This window comes from Tachyglossus aculeatus, chromosome 5, assembly GCF_015852505.1.
Source record: "Tachyglossus aculeatus isolate mTacAcu1 chromosome 5, mTacAcu1.pri, whole genome shotgun sequence".
In the NCBI taxonomy this organism is placed as follows: domain Eukaryota; kingdom Metazoa; phylum Chordata; class Mammalia; order Monotremata; family Tachyglossidae; genus Tachyglossus; species Tachyglossus aculeatus.
The window spans coordinates 98,437,700-98,456,934 of record NC_052070.1 but is presented as its reverse complement, the minus strand read 5'-3'; the positions used below and the strand labels follow the sequence as shown (position 1 = coordinate 98,456,934).

The 19,235-nt window shown below is 46.3% G+C and overlaps 1 protein-coding gene across 9 annotated transcripts in view; it reads right to left on the bottom strand.

Moving 5' to 3' along the window:
* Positions 1-19,235, bottom strand: part of AKAP13 (A-kinase anchoring protein 13) — a 324,907-nt gene that overhangs the window by 146,074 nt on the left and 159,598 nt on the right. Inside the window, exon 1 of one of the 9 annotated variants that reach the window (XM_038746258.1) lies at positions 45-241. The exons of 7 other annotated variants lie outside the window; for them this stretch is intronic. In XM_038746258.1, the coding sequence (XP_038602186.1) occupies positions 45-125 (81 nt within the window). In that variant the 5' untranslated portion in view covers positions 126-241. Of the gene's footprint in view, positions 1-44; positions 242-19,235 lie in introns of those variants that run through there. One more of the 9 variants, XM_038746259.1, reaches the window with a different exon arrangement.

The following is a 19,235-nucleotide window of genomic DNA, read 5'->3' as shown; positions in this document are numbered from 1 at the left end:
GCAGACTCCTGGGAATGACCCCATGACCCCTCCCCCGGCCCTACCTTCAGCAACACCACATCCACCGTCCTGTCGACCTTGGATATGTCACACAAGCTGTACCGTCTCTTGTGTCGCTCGTACATGATCTCCAGGTACGCGGAAAGCGAGACACGGGGCTGGTCTCTGCAAGTCCCACCATGAACTCCAGCGGGGGATGGGGGTCCCACCAGGCTCCAAGCAGCCTGGGTGAGCCAAGGGGGAAGCCGCTGCCCCAGGATCACCCCAGAGCTCTTGGGCCAGGAAGGGCCAGGGAAGTCAAGCCCCCAGTGCCACAGGGTCGTTGGCTGCTAACTCTTCCGGCAATTCAGGACGTCCAGAGCCCAGGGGGGATCCGTCTCTCTCCGCCTTCAGAAACCCCGAGCCAGCAACCTGGGGGGAACGGGCAGCCTCCAAGGGGGAGGATCTCTCTGAGCACACGTCGGGGAGGACGGAGCAATGCAGCCAGGTGCCGGAGGCAGAGCAGCCAGCCAGGAGAAGCCGGCGGGAACAAGACCCACTCGCTCCACTGTCCGCCCGGGAAAAATGAGAACCAGAGAGGAAGAGAGGCGGCTTGAAAACATGTAGAATGATGCCACTCGCTTGAAATCCAGCTCGTGCACGAAAGCCAGCTCTTTAGAGAGTGCAGACCTCCCTCTCTCCTCCGTGAAAAGGCATAAAAAGCCAGGATATCGTCCTCCTGGATAAGGCTTTCCTGCAGGCTGCCTAACGCTAGCTAGGCTGGGACGGTAGGTTTGGATTTAAGTTTAAAATTTCTAATAACAGCCCTGGGTAAAATGGAGTTGGGGGGGTGGCTTAGGGGATAAAAGAGGCACGACCACTCCTCCTGATCGCTCTTGCTCGCTCCCCCTCTCCCCCCAGGACGTCACTACTTTTCCTTTCCGCACGGCTCCTCCAGCAGTCGTGGAGACTTGAAGAACTTAATTGCAGTTGTGGGAACATGATTCATCTCTGTTCAGAGGCGGGGTAGAGAAGGGGGGGGGGAAGGAAAAAAAAAAGGCTGGGCTTCCTTTTCCAGCGGCTTCCTCTCCTCAGACTGAGCCCATTCGCAAGGGTTCTAGAGGGGGCCACAAGAAGTAGCTGGTGTGATTTCTTTCTTGTCCATGCAGCATTATCATGGAGGGCGGAGAGGAAGAAGCCAGGAAGAGGTGCCGTGAGGGACTGCAAATCTGTGCAATCCATCCTCTCCCCCAGATTAAAATAGGAAAGGATGCTGAGGTGCACAGGGGCCTCTTGAAAGCCTAGGGGTTAATTGAGGGGAGAGGAGAAGGGGAAAGGAGGGTGGCAACAGCTTTTTTGGGGCTCGGGATTTCCAGGACCTGGACAACAAAAGAATTGTACTTGAACTGGCTTTTCAGAGCATTAAGGCCAAGAATTGTGAGAAAGGGATGACATTTTTTGAAAAAAGCAGAAACTGAAGAGCAGTGGGGTGGGCGTGGGTGTGCCTGTATGAATGAGTGGTCTTCTAATTCCACAAGCTTCCCCCACCCCCCATCAATGCTTTCATTCATATCAGCTGGGCTCCGAGTGGGCCCTGCCACATGGCTTCCTGTTTTCCGATGGTTCGAACTCCCATCCAGCCCCCATCTCCTCCAGCCCTCGAGGGGCTGAACTGTTCCAGAATTCCCTCTCTTCAGACATTCTCTCATTCAGCGCTTAAAATGGATCAGGGTTGGGGGGAAGGGACATAGATTTTGGGAGGGGTGAGAGGGTTGAGAAGAGGAAAAAAAAGGTCACTTTTAAGTCAACAAGCAGCAGAGCAAAAGCAAAATGACAATGCCACTGGATGTTTCATTCTCCTCCAAATTCTCAAAGTACCAAGATATCTAGGAGAGGAAAAAGTCTTATATTAACTACTTTGGGTGGAGATGACCTGGGGGACAGGGAAGCCATCTCTTTTTTAGGGGCTCAGGTCGTGTCGTGCATCTACTTGATCCAGCTCAGATTTCTATCTTCACCCTCCATCCAATGCCATAATAAATCCTTCCACCTCTCCCTTCTTACACCAGAAACACCGCCAACCTGCACCATAGTGTCCTTCTGTAAGCGAGGTTTGCATGAGTCCATGAGGGCTGTTATTACTTTCCATTCCCATGAGCAGCCTTTCCACTCTTGATTTCCAACTCTCCCCAGGCCACACTATCCAAACCAGGTCCCCAGCTGGACTGGAACCATAAAAATCTTGTCTCTGGCAAGGGACGGCATGGCCTAGTGAAAAGAGCATCAGCTTGGGAGTCAGATGATCTGGGTTTTAATCCTGGCTCCACCACATGTCTGCTATGTGACCTTGGGCAAGTCACTAACTTCACTTCTCTGTGCCTCAGTTACCTCATCTGTAAAATGGGGATTAAGACTGTGAGCCCTATGCAGGACAGGAACTGTGTCCAACCCGATTACCTTGTATCTATCCCAGTGCTTATTACAGTGCTTAAGATATGCCATTAAAAAGAAAAAAAAAAGTTGGGATGGGGGGAGGGGGGATAGTCTCCAGCAGTCAGAACCCAGGGAGTCAGAGAGACCTGGGTTCTAATCAAAACTCTGCCACATGTCTGCTGTGTGACCTAGGGCAAGTCACTTGACTTCTCTGTGCCTCAGTTCCCTCATCTGTAAAATGGGGATTCAATAACTGTTCTCTCTTCTACTTGCTCTGTGAGAAACACGTGGGACCTGATTACCTTGTATCTACCCCAGTGCTTAGCTCAGTAAGTGTTTAACAATACCACAATTATTCCTATTAGAATTCAGCCACACAAGTCACCCAGGGCCCTGATCAGCACCTCTGTGAGACTTCCAGAAACTATGTATGCAAGAAGCTCCTCTGTTGTATTATAAAATCCTTGTCAGTAGGGATTGTATCTTCTGCCTCTAATGTAACAACAATAATAATGATGGTATTTAAGCACTTAATATATGTCTAGCACTATTCTAAGCATGGAGGAAGACAAAGTAATGAGATTGGACCTCCTACCTCACCTCCCTTCTCTCCTTCTACAGCCCAACCCGCACTCTCCATTCCTCTGCTGCTAACCTCCTCACTGCGCCTCGTTCTCGCCTGTCCCGCTGTCGACCCCCCAGCCCACATCCTTCCCTGGCCTGGAATGCCCTCCCTCCACACATCTGCCAAGCTAGCTCTCTTCCTCCCTTCAAAGCCCTACTGAGAGCTCACCTCCTCCAGGAGGTCTTCCCAGACTAAGCCCCCTTTTTCCTCTCCTCCTCTTCATCCCCCCACCGCCCTAACTCCTTCCCCTCCCCACAGCACTTATATATATATATGTATAATAAATCTGTACATATATATGTACAGATTTATTACTCTAGTCATTTTTCTTGTACATATTTACTATTCTATTTATTTTGTTCATAATGTGCATATAGCTTTAATTCTATTTGTTCTGACGATTTTGACACCTGTCTACATGTTTTGTTGTCTGTCTCCCTCTTCTAGACTGTGAGCCGTTGTTGGGTAGGGACCGTCTCTATATGTTGCGACTTGTACTTCCCAAGTGCTTAGTACAGTGCCCAGCACACAGTAAGCACTCAATAAATACAACTGAATGAATGAATGAATAGTCCCTGTCCCACAGTCCTAATCCCCATTTTATAGATGGTGACTGAGACCCAGAGAACTAAAGTGACTAGCCTAAGGTCACACAGCAGACAAGTGGTGGAGCCGGAATTAGAACGCAGGTCCTACTGACTCCCAGGCCTGTGTTCTATTCACTAGGCCATGCTTCTTCTCCAAGCACCCAAGGTACCTTCCCAAGCACCAGGAAAATGGCTCTGTAGACACAAGACACTCAGTAAGGCCTACTGACTAACTGAAGTCAAATGCATGCCTGCAGTTACCTCCCAAGGAAAGCAGCAGGGATCTTGACAATCTCTAGACTGTAATATAGAGAAATCTGCGCATCAGGCAGAAACTCCTCACCCTGGGCTTCAAGGCTCTCCATCACCTCGCCCCCTCCTACCTCACCTCCCTTCTCTCCTTCTACTGCCCAGCCCGCACCCTCCGCTCCTCCACCACTAATCTCCTCACTGTACCTCACTCTCGCCTGTCCCGCCATCGACCCCTGGCCCACGTCATCCCCCGGGCCTGGAATGCCCTCCCTCTGCCCATCCGCCAAGCTAGCTCTCTTCCTCCCTTCAAGGCCCTGCTGAGAGCTCACCTCCTCCAGGAGGCCTTCCCAGACTGAGCCCCTTCTTTCCTCTCCCCCTCGTCCCCCTCTCCATCCCCCCGTCTTACCTCCTTCCCTTCCCCACAGCACCTGTATATATGTATATATGGTTGTACATATTTATTACTCTATTCATTTATTTATTTATTTATTTATTTTACTTGTACATTTCTATCCTACTTATTTTATTTTGTTGGTATGTTTGGTTCTGTTCTCTGTCTCCCCCTTTTAGACTGTGAGCCCACTGTTGGGTAGGGACTGTCTCTATGTGATGCCAATTTGTACTTCCCAAGTGCTTAGTACAGTGCTCTGCACATAGTAAGCGCTCAATAAATACGATTGATTGATTGATTGATTGATTGATTGATAGAGAAACAGTGCCTCAGAGAACAGAGCACTGGCCTGGGATTCAGAAGTACCTGGGTTCTAATCCTGGCTCCTCCACCTGTCTGCTGCATGGCCTTGGGCAAGTCACTTCACTATGTCTATTATCTAATCTGTAGAAAGTAGATTAAGACTGTGAGAGTCATGTGGAACAGGGACTGTGTCCAAACAATTAGCTTGTGTCTACCGCAGCAGTTAGAACAGTGCTTCACATATAGTAAGCATTTAACAAATACCATAAAAAAAGTTAACTGTGAGCAGGAAATATGTCTGCTAACACTGTTATATTTAGTACACTGCTCTGCACAAAGTGCTCAATAAATAATAATAGTAATGTTGGTATTTACTAAGTGCTTACTATGTGAAAAGCACTGTTCTGACTGACATTATCTGTTTTGAAAATAATAATAATAATAATAATGGCATTTATTAAGCACTTACTATGTGCAAAGCACTGTTCACAGTCTTAATCCCCATTTTACAGATGAGGGAACTGAGGCACAGCGAAGTTAAGTGACTTGCCCAAAGTCACACAGCTGACAACTGGCAGAGCCAGGATTCAAACCCATGACCCCTTGAGGATCCAACTCTCCATCCTCGGGGACTCCACAGCCCGGGGAACAGGCAGGGGTTTGAGGGTGACCCCAACTTCGGCTCAATATACCTGACTTCTTCCCTTTACACGCCACCAATCTTAATTAGAGTCAAATGTTTCTTTCCCCATTCCCAGGGATCTCCGACATGCACTGGAAGGCTGAGGATGGTGTCAAACCATCCTGATCCCCTAGCCCCCGGGGTTTTGCTTCTGCCGGCCACTGAAATAGCTTACACATTTGTTTTGTGTTTGATTTCACAACTGCACCAGTTCCATCTGGGAACTTCTTGCCAGCTTTACCCATCTGATGGTCTGTTGGCAGCACTGTCAGAGGCAGGAAGTGGGCTGTTTCCCATTCTCCTCTCACTGACAGGGACCATCCTACCCCCAAGCAGTATTGCCAAGGTGGGGGAGCTAAGTGGAGGTGTTTGCTTCCTGCCTGGCTGACGGGCTCCTCTTTTTCAAAGCAACTACCCTGGTACAGAGAGCTAGTGAAATCAACGCTCTGGCCTTCCCCTCTGCCGCTGATCCACCACTCCGCTGCTGATGCGACAATTCCAGGCTTTCTATTGGAAACATCTGGAATGAATGAACAGCTTTTCTGTTGAGATTTTGAAAATGGCAAACCAATCATTTCATTTCCAAACCGAAGCTAATGGCAACAGGTCTTAAGGGTTTATTTTTTTTCTGTGTATGTGTGTGTGTATGTGTGTTTTAATGAGGCTATTTTCTCCCTCTCTTTCAGACTTGATTGCATGCATTGTATAATCTGTAAATCTACCAAAACCACCTCTTTCCCTTCTCAGTGACAAGGAAACCATGACTAGCAGGAAAGGGTCAACGTCACTGTTCTCTGCCTCAAATGGCAAGTGCCGCACAGTTGAATGTTGAACACCAAGTGTTATAAAAATATTACAGCCTCTTGCCAGTTAATTTGGCAGTGCTATAAACTACTGGGATTGTGAGAGGGACATATAAAGGGGTCCCAGAGAGGTTAGCCAAGTTCTTAAACCAAGAAGATTTCAGCACAGAACAGGCCATTTGGGAAATATATGCATGCATTCAAAAAGATTTGGTACCATATACAGTTTAAAGTTACCAACAGCTAGCCCAGGAACTTTTGTTTGTGTTATTTAGGCCAATATACAGTTTGTATGCATAGCACAACACTCCCTAGGAGCCATATTTTGGATTTGAACAAACTATGCACCACCAAGAAGCTTTAATTCATTCCCTATTAAAGGGATAATGGGTATAGCTATGAAGGGTTAAGAAGGAAGGGATTGTTGCTTCATTCTTATCATCATCACCATCATCATTACATTTGTTCAGTGCCTTTTTAAAAAAATCATATTTAAGCACTTACTATGTTCCAGGCACCGTACCAAGATACAAGATAATCAGCTCATGGTATTAATTCCCATTTTACAGATGAGGTAACTGAGGCACAGACAAGTGAAGCAACTTGCCCAAGGTCATACGGCAGACAGGAAGCTGAGACAGGATTAGAACCCAGGTCCTCTGACTCCCAGGCCAGTGCTCCTTCCACTAGGCCATTGGCTTACGGGTTAAGAACACCCTTTCTAAATGCCAGTGATGGAAAATGAATTTTGACTGATATAGAACCCTCTTGGTTTGTGGCCCTATATGCCAAGAGTTATTCTGGTTTCAGTAAAGGAGTTAGAGCACAGTGCAGGCTTGGGACATCTTTTGGAATCCAGGTCCACAGACATGGCAGCAAGCCAAGTCCATTTGCTCATACCACTACCTCCCAAAATAAGTCACTATTCTTTGCTTGTTCACTTCCCTCTGTGCTGTTGAGGGCTGGGCTGCAGTGGGCAGAGGTCCCTAAAGGCAGCTGGCTCCCAGTTCAGCACAGGAAATAAACACAAAGAAGATTTAAACATTTATTTACCTCACTCCTGCTGGTCTAGACCAGGTTTTTTAGCTTCCCCCAGTGTGCATTCCGGAACAGAAACAGGGACCACTCAGCAAAGCCCTTCAAATCTTAGAGGCAGGGGGTGTCATCTACACCCCAAATTTTGCCCAAACCATTCCAGTCGGAAGGTCCTTGAAATGCTAGAGTTTTGCTCACCTGAATGTCACAGGACTCAGAAATTCTGGGTTAGAATTCGAAGAAAGGCAATTTGTATCTCATTCCCCTAGACATCTTTCCCAAATTTTGCTACAGATGTGAATGAAAATACCTCAGTGAAACCACAGAGAGTCAAACTCACCAGGAAACATGATAAACCATCCTTTATCTTGGATAGTCCAGACAGCAAGGGTGTCCTTCGATTAAATGGGCTGTGAAACTAGAGGGTTCTTTTGATCACTACAACTTACACTTTCTGAAAACAATTAATCCCTCAGTACTCACCAAGGGTGACAGATGGAAACGCCTCCCACACCAGACATTACTTCATATTTCAGCTGACTTTACTTCAGCTGAAAACACAGTCCCCTCTTCCTTAAAAATACCTCAGAATGAGTGAACTCGACCACATCTCCTGCAACAGCCCCTGTCTGTAGAGTGGACAGTCATTTGAGGCAAGAATTGCTTCTGCTTGCCCAATGATCTATGTTTAAAAGCAGCCCTTGAAGATGGCCACTTCGGAAATAAGCAAAACCACTTTTCATGCTATTTTATGCCTTTGTTAGTGTCTTTTTTTCTCACTTTGACGTCAAAGGTAAAAAATGGAAAAAAAATAAATGTTAAAAATACCCTGCAAACTTGCTATTTTTCCTCCGTTATTCTGTTTTAATGCTGCTGTCCGTTGGAACAATCATTGATAGCAAACTTGTCCAGTACATACATCTTCCAAATACAGACCATCCAATGAGGATGATTAAAGACAGAATTATTTCATTTTTAATTTTTTTTCCAGGACTCCTCCTCTGGACTTTGTTGAAAAACAATTTCAAAAGGTCCAAACACTTCAAGAAGGGAAGAGAGCACTGAAAAGAGCAATACTTGAAGGCGAGATTGAACTAAAAGCAGGGACAGTGAAGCGTAGTCAGCTCATATCACTTAGAGTCTAAATTGTTCTTCCTCTTGGCTCTGGGTTTTACCATGCAGAAATTGGATCTGTTATTTCCAGAATCTACTTTAAGGGGGCCCAAAGCAGTTAATTGAAATTTCATCATTTTAAAACATATCCTGCCTTTTAACTAGAACTGAGGTGAAACTGCCCATCCGGAGGGAGAAGGTTTATTAGAAATATGGCTTTCCTGGAAAATGACCACTCAACCTTTCCAGGAATTGGGAGAGATTTTTCCATTAAGGGCTTCTTTCTAGACACTGGATTAAGCAAAAAAACATGAAGAAGGAGAAATGAACATTGAAGGGTGAAGGCAAATAATAATAAAGATTCAGTAAAACCTCCTTAGGATGTTTCTGGTCAGAACTGTACTCAATGTAAAATGTTCAGATTTTTACATGCTCACTATCTGTCCATGAGTTTCCATTTCTCTCCTAGAAAAATGTTTGTACTGTATAAGTTGTTTTGTGGTTGCTAAGCTCCCTTGCTCCCTGCAAGGATGGAAGGAAGAATGGAAGATGGAAGGCCTCCACAATTTACTAAAGATCCAGACTACAAATGTCTTTTGGGCAGGGATTTTTTAAAAAATTTAACTTTTTTATAGTATTTGTTAAGCACTTGTTATGTACTAAGCACTGTACTAAGGGCTGGGGGAGCTACAAGCTAATCAGGTTGGACCCAAACTATGTCCCATATTGGCTCATGGTATTTACCCCCATTGTGCAGATGAGGTAACAGAGGCACAGGGAAGTGATTTGACCAAGGTCACCCAGAAGATAAGCTTGTCTGCATGCTCTATTGTATTGCTCTCTCTCATAATGTTTAGTGCAGTACACTGAACAAAGTATGCACTCAATAAATACTGTTGATTGACTAATCTAGATTCTCTCAAGAAGCGCTGCCATCACGTCTTTCTGGAAAGCAGGTGATAAGAGGTCTAGAGCTAAGCTCGTTGTGGGCAGGAAATGCATCCGTTTATGGTTTATTGTACTTTCCCAAACACTCAGCACAGTGCTCTGCGCACAATAAGTGCTCAATAAATACTACTGACTGACCGACTTCCTGCTTTGGAAATTGCTGATTCCCACTGCACACAGGTCTCTACAAGCTCACCTTCGATAAGGGTGTGTGGGACCGCCAACCAAAAGGGAACTGCAAATTAACAGTGTATAAACAGCAATGGGAGGGTAGTGGGGTAGACACAACCTGGGCTCTGGCAAGGAAATGGACAAGATGGAGGATAGATAAACCTGAGAAACTCTCTCCCACAGTCTCAAGCCCAATCCCAGGTGACATTCCATAAAACTCGAAGGCAATGACTTCTGAGGAAACAAATGGCAGCATGTTTCCTTCCAAGGGTGGAGTCTGCTGCTTCGGGAAGCCAGAGGTAGCTTAGGCTGGGCCCAACTGGACAATGTTTCCCAATACCAAATGGACATTTTAAAGACATGAGAAAATTTGGCCTCAATTGATGTCACTTAGCAGCATGGCTTAGTGGATAGAGCACCGGGCTGGCAGTCAGAAGGACCTGGGTTCTAATCCCAGCTGTGTAACCTTGGGCAAGTCACTTCACTTCTCTGTGCCTCAGTTACCGCATCTAGAAAATAGGGATTAAGACTGTGGGCCCCACATGGACAGGGACTGTGTGTCCAACCTGATTAGCTTATTTCTACCCCAGCGCTTACTACAGTGCCTGGCACATAGATTATGACACAACAGCAGCAGAAGGATCAGTAAGAGGAAGGGAAGGAGGGCTTCTCTGAGCAGAAGTTATGGAAAAAATTGCAGGTTAAATGCATAGTAGAAAGCAGCAAAGTATTATGCAAGTGACAAAGACATCATGGAAGGAAGAGCCGTCGTATATGTGCACACTGCAGCCTCAGCCCTGCCCACACACACCAAAAATCTCTTTGTCATAATCTGTGATGAAAAAAGAGCACTCCATTAACAGAGGCAACCATCGAAAGGTCTCTCAGTGTCCAAGTGTGAATGTGGGGGTGTGTGGGACGAGGCAACTTGTGTTTGTTTGACAGATGGCTTTTTCTGGTATTTTTTAAATCATAGTTTTGAAAAAGGACAGACTGTGCCTGTAATTTAACCCATAGCAAGTGGATTTTTATAGCTGGACTTAAAAATTTTTTCTTGGACTGTGAGTATTTTGACAAGACGTACTGGATCACCAGGGAAACTATTCCTTGTGGCTACTAAGCTTACACACTGCTGCCTTTGGAAAATTTACAAATGTTGCAATGGAAATGAAATGAAATGAAAACCCTAGCTATTCCCATCCATGCATGGGAGCGGGGTCCCTGAAAAGCATAGCTGTGGGGCCTGGAACTTCTTGTTAAGGGGTCCAACATCTCTGTTCCATTTCCCTGGGGTGGGAGTGTCTGCCCCAGAATGCTTACGTTTGAAATATTCCTATTGTTATATTTGTTAAGCATGTATTATGTGTCAAGCACTGTTCTAAGTGCTGGATTAGATACAAGTTAATCAGGCCAGACATAGCCCCCGCCTCATATGGGGCTTACAATCTAAGTGCGGGTGGGAGAATAGGCATTAAATACCCATTTTACAGATGAGAAAACTGAGGCACTGGGAAGTGACTTGACCAAGGTCACACAGTAGGCTAGTAACAGAGCTGGGATTAGAACCCAGTCCTCTGACTCCCAGGCCCAGGCTCTTTCCTTTAGGCCACGTCACACCCCATATTCATATTCTCTACTATTTCCCCTACCAGTAATTTATTTTAATGCCTGTGTCCCCTGTAGACTATAAACACCTTGTGGGCAGGGATTGAGTCTATCAACTCTATGGTAATACACTTTCCCAAGTGCTTAGTACAATGCTGTGCACATAGTAAGTGCCTAATAAAAAGCCACAGATTGACTGATTGTAGGGGGAGGAGCAACCGGGGCAGACGATTCATTCATTCATTCATTCATTCATTCAATCGTATTTATTGAGCGCTTACTGTGTGCAGAGCACTGTACTAAGCGTTTGGGAAGTACAAGTCGGCAACACATAGAGACGGTCCCTACCCAACAGCGGGCTCACAGTCTAGAAGGGGGAGACAGACAACAAAACATATTAACAAAATAAAATAAGTAGAATAAATATGTACAAATAAAATAAATAAATAGAGTAATAAATACATACAAACATAAATACAGGTACATATATACAGGTGCTGTGGGGAGGGGAAGGAGGTAAGGAGGGGAGATGGGGAGGTGGAAGAGGGGGAGAGGAAGGAGGGGGCTCAGTCTGGGAAGGCCTCCTGGAGGAGGTGAGCTCTCAGTAGGGCTTTGAAGGGAGGAAGAGAGCGAGTTTGACGGATGTGCGGAGGGAGGGCATTCCAGGCCGGGGGATGACGTGGGCTGGGGGTCGATGGTGGGACAGGCGAGAACAAGGCACAGTGAGGAGATTAGTGGCAGAGGAGCGGAGGGTGTGGGCTGGGCTGTAGAAGGAGAGAAGGGAGGTGAGGTAGGAGGGGGCGAGGTGATGGAGAGCCTTGAAGCCGAGGGTGAGGAGTTTTTGCCTGATGCGTAGGTTGATTGGAAGCCACTGGAGATTTTTGAGGAGGGGAGTAACATGCCCAGAGCATTTCTGCACAAAACGACCCGGGCAGCGGTGTTAAGTATGGATTGAAGTGGGGAGAGACAGGAGGATGGGAGATAAGAGAGGAGGCTGATGCAGTAATCCAGTCGGGATAGGATGAGAGATTGAACGAGCAGGGTAGCGGTTTGGATGGAGAGGAAAGTGCGGATCTTGGCAATGTTGCGGAGGTGAGACTGGCAGGTTTTGGTGATGGCTTGGATGTGAGGGGTGAACAAGAGAGCGGAGTCGAGGATGACACCAAGGTTGCAGGCTTGTGAGACAGGAAGGATGGTAGTGCCGTCAACAGTGATGGGAAAGTCGTGGAGAGGGCAGGGTTTGGAAGGGAAGATAAGGAGTTCAGTCTTAGACATGCTGAGTTTTAGATGGCAGGCAGACATCCAGATGGAGATGTCCTGAAGGCAGGAGGAGATGCAAGCCTGGAGGGAAGGGGAGAGAGCAGGGGCAGAGATGTAGATTTGGGTGTCATCAGCGCAGAGATGATAGTTGAAGCCGTGGGAGTGAATGAGTTCACCAAGGGAGTGAGTGTAGATAGAGAACAGAAGGGGACCAAGATGATGATGATGATGATGGTATTTGTTAAGCGCTTACTATGTGCGAAGCACTGTTCTAAGCGCCGGGGGGATACAAGGTGATCAGGTTGTCCCACGTGGGACTCACAGTCTTGATCTCCATTTTACAGATAGGGTAACTGAGGCATACAGAAGTTAAGTGACTTGTCACACCTGGCAAGCGGCGGAGCCGGGATTAGAATCCATGACCTTTGACTCCCAAGCCCGTGCTCTTTCCACTGAGTCACGCTGCTTCTCCGTGACTTGCCTAAGGTCACACAGTAGACAAGTGGTGGATCAGGTTTAGAACCCAGGTCCTCTCTCTTTCTAGTAGGCCCCACTGCTTCTCTAAAGTTCCAAAGCTTCTGTTAGGGTTCGGCTGGGAGGCTGCTGGGTGAGCAGGAGAATCACCAATCATCACTGGCCACCAGTTCTAGCCCCCAACACACCCTGGCTACACTCTTTCTCAGAGCAAGGATAGCCTTCCAGGTATACACCAGTCCATTCTCCCTTTTGGGTGTACAGAGGAGGAGTTGGAAATAATAACAATAATTATTATTATAATCCCGTAATGTATTCATGGATCATTACAAACACTTCAAAACACTTCAGGCTGCCATATGTTTGGAACACTTCAAAACAGAATCAGGAATGATCCCTTCCTTCTGTAATTACAAGCTTAATTCAGCAGGCAAACAAGATCACAGACATAGGCAAAGTAAAGGAAGTTACTTAGGGGAGGGGAGGCCCTGCCTAAAAGCTGCGCTAATCTAGCTAACAGCTTCAGCTCACCCACAACCAGGGGGACTGCTGAAGGTAGTGGACAATCCGGACACCACTTGGCTGATCTTGAAGCAACAGACTTTCATTACACAATATAACATAATGGCAATATAAGGATAGTTGAAAATAAATATGCAGAACCTAGAGGGAGTCCCTGGCGGGACCTCTAACCCTTCTCAATTGCTCCAGTGCCATTGCATTCCCCTTCCTGGTTTCTATATAACCGGGTGCCACTTCTGAACCTTGAGGATCTAACAACTGGAGTCAAGGCCCTCAGAGGGAGGTAGCACATATACAATGAAAACATGGGACAGTAAGGAACCCAGTGCCGCATCGGGATTGCACAGGGGACAGATCACTTACTGACAAAGGACTGTCTGGTATAAAACAACATAAATGGCCACCCTGCCTAGAACGAGTTCATTTTGGCTGTAGGTTATCATCTACTCTAATCAGACACCTTCTTGGGGCTTCCAGAAGCCCCAAGCCCCAGTAGGGGCTTCGCACCTACTCAGCCCTTCTGTCGACCCTGGCCCACGTCCTCCCCCGGGCCTGGAATGTCCTCCCTCTGCCCATCCGCCAAGCTAGCTCTCTTCCTCCCTTCAAGGCCCTACTGAGAGCTCATCTCCCCCAGGAGAACTTCCCAGACTGAGCCCCTTCCATCCTCTCCCCCTCATTCCCCTCTCCATGCCCCCCATCTTACCTCCTTCCCTTTCCCACAGGACCTGTATATATGTATATATGTTTGTACATATTTATTACTGCTTTTATTTATTTATTTATTTATTTTACTTGTACCTATCTATTCTATTCATTTTATTTTGTTAGTATGTTTGGTTTTGTTCTCTGTCTCCCCCTTCTAGACTGTGAGCCCACTGTTGGGTAGGGACTGTCTCTATATGTTGCCAGCTTGTACATCCCTAGCGCTTAGTACAGTGCTCTGCACACAGTAAGCGCTCAATAAATACGATTGATTGATTGATTGATTCCAGAAGACTTTTCAGGAGCTCCCTGGGTGATTTTGAAAAGCAGCATGGCCTAGTGGAAATATCACAGGCCTGGGAGTAAGAGAACCTTGGTTCTCATCCTGGCTCTGCCAATTAACTGCTGTGTGGCCTTAGGCAAGTCAAGACTTCTCTGTGCCCCAGTTTCCTCATCTGTAAAATGTCCATGGTCGGGGACTTCTTTGCTGGAACCTTCCTTGCTGCCATACTTTTTGAGAAGGGGAGTAACATGCCCAGAGTGTTTCTGCACAAAGATGATCCAGGCAGCAGTGTGAAGTATAGACTGAAGTGGGGAGAGACAGGAGGATGGGAGATCAGAGAGGAGGCTGATGCAGTAATCCAGTCAGGATAGGATGAGAGATTGAACCAGCAAGGTAGCGGTTTGGATGGAGAGGAAAGGGCGGATCTTGGCGATGTTGTGGAGGTGAGACCGGTAGGTTTTGGTGACAGATTGGATGTGTGGGGTGAACGAGAGAGCGGAGTCGAGGATGACACCAAGGTTGCGGGCTTTTGAGACCGGAAAGAAGGCAGGGCCGTCTACAGTGACGGGAAAGTCAGGGAGAGGACAGGGTTTGGGAGGGAAGATAAGGAGTTCAGTTTTGGACATATTGAGTTTTAGATGGTGGGCAGACATCCAGATGGAGATGTCCTGAAGGCAGGGGGAGATACGAGCCTGGAGGGAGGGAGAGAGAGCAGGGGTGGAGACGTAGATTTGGGTGTCATCAGCATAGAGATGATAGGTGAAGCTGTGGGAGCGAATGAGTTCACCAAGGGAGTGAGTGTAGATACAGAACAGAAGGGGACCAAGAACTGACCCTTGAGGAATCCCTACAGTAAGGGGATGGGATGTCCTGTGTAATTAGGTTGTGTCGACCTGAGAGTTTAGTAAAGTGCCTGGTACATAGTAAATGACTAACAAATACTATAACAAAATCAAAATCTTAGGAGATCTTGTTTTGTTATGGCACAATTATGACCACAAATAATAAAGAGATGACAAACACTAGCAAAAAATCACAGCTACACCTGAAACCAGAAAGAGATCAAGTACTGGGGACAGCACTATTTTATTTTTCTCCCTTTTTGCAATTTTTCACTAAAAAAAAATGTGGTATTTGTTAAAGCACTTACTATGTTCCAGTACATAGTACTGTACTAAGCACTGGGGTGGAAACAAGCAAATCGGGTTGGACGTAGTCCAGGTCCCATGTGGAGCTCACAGTCTCAATCCCCATTTTACAGTTGATGTAACTGAGGCACGGAAAGTGAAGGGACTTGCCCAAGGTCTCACAGCAAACAAGTGGCAGAAGGGGGGATTATAACCCAGGTCCTCCTTACTTCCAGGCCCAGGCACTATGCACTAGTCCAAAGACAGACCTTTACCTTTGTTCTTCATGAATTTTTGTGCAAACAGTAACTGTGGTATTGCACTAGTGATTTCAATAGAAAGTTGGAGCTAAGCATTTATCTGTGGATTGCCAGTGTTTCCAACTCTGTTTCATGGGGCAGTCTCTCCCACCAATATTTGGTCAGTACAGTGCCAATTTTTCAAAAACAGTAATTGCGGTGGACAAGAGGGAACATAAAACTCTTGGGATTGCTGATCACATACCCACTCTTTTCCCATTCCACCCAAGATTATTGAATGCTTACTGTGTGCAGAGCACTGTCCTAAGCGCTTGGGAGAATATGATATACCAGGGTTGGTAGATATGTTCCCTTCCCACAATGAGCTTCCAGTCCTTATAGATTCCAGAGCTCCACCGAACAACAAAACAGGCAGCAAACAGGAGCCAGAAGTGATTCAGCTTCCTAAGGCACTGGGGTTTTCGCCAGCTTCACCCACCACAAACAAACCCAGACTACCTCACATGACAGGGGTCTGACTGGCCCTCCCATTAAGAAACTGTTCCAGCAGTTTCCGTCTTTCCCAGCAGCCTCCTCAAACACCAATCAGTGTTGTGGCAGAACGTCTTGAAGGCCAAATTCCTCAAACACCAATCAGTGTTGGGGCAGAACGTCTTGAAGGGTAAATACAAGACTGCATGTCCAGACACATTTTGATTCACTGCCCTTAAAGAGCAGGTCCAGGAAATGTCATTTTGCTCACCTAGGATCCATTTTTCAGATCTCAGATGCTGATAATTGGAATCAGCTGTCACTGATAAGTATAAGCTCTGGAGCCCCTGAAGCTAGCAGATAATAGAAATGAGCTCCTCTCAGAGCTCTGAATTTACCTACAATGATCCTTTACATTTTTTATACCCAGGAGGCTCATCCTTTATCGTTCAAGATACCCTTGGGAATGGAAAAATCTGAAGGGAACAGCAAGCCAGCAATCCCACGCTCTCAACTCTGTAGAGCCCCAGATTTTTCTTTATTCCTTCTCAAGCCTCTCAAACACACCTGCACACAGACATTTATTTTCAATGAATGAATTTTCTGCAGACAAATTTTCCTAGTGTTGAATAACTGACAAATTGGCTGCCTGAAGGACTTTAGACTATGCAGAGTCGTTTCTTGGAGCCCTAGAAAATATGAGAAATATCACTAGTGGCCCTTGATAATCAATCACTCAGTGGTATTTATTGAGTGCTCAAGGTCTGCAGAACACTGTACTAAGTGCTTAGGAGACTACAATAAAACAGAGTTGGTAGACACATTCCCTGCCCACAATGAGATAAATGTCCCACAAAAGAACAGTCAATTATTAAAGACTAATCTGCACTAGGGGATGCTGACAGTTTCAGTTGAGATAAATGTATTTAGTTTAACGATTACTCCAAGGAGCACCATGTATTGGCTCCTGCTGAGGTATGTGAAGGATAACATGCAGCATTCCAGCTTTCCCTTGGGAACAAATTGTGTCACGGAGACAATAATGATAGGTAGAAAACATTGTGTGAGGAATCAAAGATCTGGATTTGAATCTAGAATCACTTTGTGACTTCAGCTAAGATATTTCTAATTAGTGCCTCTGTTTCCCCAACTGGAAGAGGAGAATGCTTTTTCCCTCCTCTCTGTAGGGCAATGAAAGCTACAATGTGTAGTAGCATGGCCTAGTGGAAAGAGCGTGAGTCTGGGTGTCAGGAGATTTGAGCTTTAATCTTGGTTCCACCAATCGCCTACTGTGGGATACTTGGGCAAGTCGCTTAAACTTCTCTGTGCCCCTATTTTCTCATTTGTAAAAATGGGGATAAGATAACTGTTCTCCCTCCCCTTTGGACTATGCCTGGGTGGGATAGGGACTCTTTAAATCTGCTTATATTGGATCTACCTCGGTGCTTAGAAGAACGCTTGGCACAAAGTTACCACCTAACAAATATTCACTCATTCAATCGTATTTATTGAGTGCTTACTGTGTGCACAGCACTGTTCTAAGCGCTTGGAAAGTACAATTCAGACAATTAAGAGAGACAATCCCTGCCCACACCAGGCTTACTGTCTAGAAAGAAAAAGATAATATGAAACCCAGAGTTCCTCCAAATTGAGATTTAAGGCATTTGTACTGAAACTATCTTCCTGATCTTCAGTAGTATCTTCCTTTGGTCTGTGAGTTCCTGGCTTCTGATCATCTCAGCTCAAATCTCCCCAATTTGTATTTCAAAAAGCTTAAGCATTAGGGACCCTGGATTTCAAATGTCCTCGAACTTGAGAATCAGCATAACCTAGTAGAAAGAGCACAGGCCTGGGTGTCAGAGGACCTGGTTTCTAATCCCATCTTCACCACTTGCCTGTTGTGTGACTTTGGGCAAGTCACCAAATTTTTTGCACCTCAGTGTCCTCCACTGTAAAATGGGGATTCAATACCTGTTCTCCCTCCTATTTAGACTATGAGCCTCATGTGGGACAGGGAGAATATCCGACCTGATGGACTTGTATCTACTCCAACATTTAGAGCAGTGCTTGACACATAGTAAGCACTTAACAAATGACATTGGAAAAAAGAAAAAAAAACCTTCCACCACCATTTCCTACGCACTCTAGGTACTGCCTCCAGCTACCAATTCCTGACATCAAGCTTGCTCCAAACTCTAGGCAGGTGAGCAAGTTCTGGGCTGTAGGATTTTCTTAGACAGCATACTTGCCGGATACATTCTACCTAACCTGTAGCTAAACTACATCCTGACCTTTAAAAGTGTCTGGTGCTTCCTCAACGGCAGAAGTCAAGAGTAGGCCAGTGGGTGACTAGTCATACTGTTTTATTCCAGACAGCCCAACTTTTCTGCTGGCTTGTCACCAGTCTGGAATATTTAAGGCACTGGATGTCTTTAGATCCAGTATTTTTCTTTAAAGTGCCTACCTAGCCTCCCTCTGCCTTGGCGAGGGGGAGGGCAAAGGGGAGAGCAAGAGTCCCCCATTCTGGTGGCCTCGGGGACACCTCCACAAGATGGCATATGACATCATCACACCCCTTTTCTCCTTCCTGCCCTGGATCTGTGTGGGTTCCTGTAAAATGTGGAACCAAGCGCTTAGTACAGTCGCTCTGCACACTGTAAGCACTCAATAAATATGATTGAATGAATGAATGAATAGTCTGCCCCAGTTACCAAATGCTTCTGGCTCAACACAAACAGGCACTCACTTTGGTAGAGCTTCTCAGGGACATGCCAGCAGGCAGTGGGAAAGGAAAGTGGGGGAATGAGGGGGAGAGGAGACAGAGGGAATAGGAACAGGTGAGGAAGAGAGACAGAGAGATACAGAGTGGCCTAGTGGATACAGCATGGTCTGGGGAGTCAAAAGGACATGGATTCTAGTCCTGGTTCTGCCACTTGTCTGGTGTGTGATCTTGGGCAAGTCACTTCACTTCTCTGAGCCTCAGGTACCTCATATGAAAAATGGGAATTAAGACTATGGGACACGTGGGGGCACGGACTGTGTCTACCCTGATTAGCTTAGACCTACTCCAGTGCTTAATACAATGTCTGGCACACAGAGCTTAATAGAGTACCACAAAAGAGACAGGGTGGAGGAGAGAGAAAGATGAAGGGATAGAGAAAGGGAGGAAGAGAGGGAGAGAGAGATGGATAAGGGGGGGAAGAGAGAGA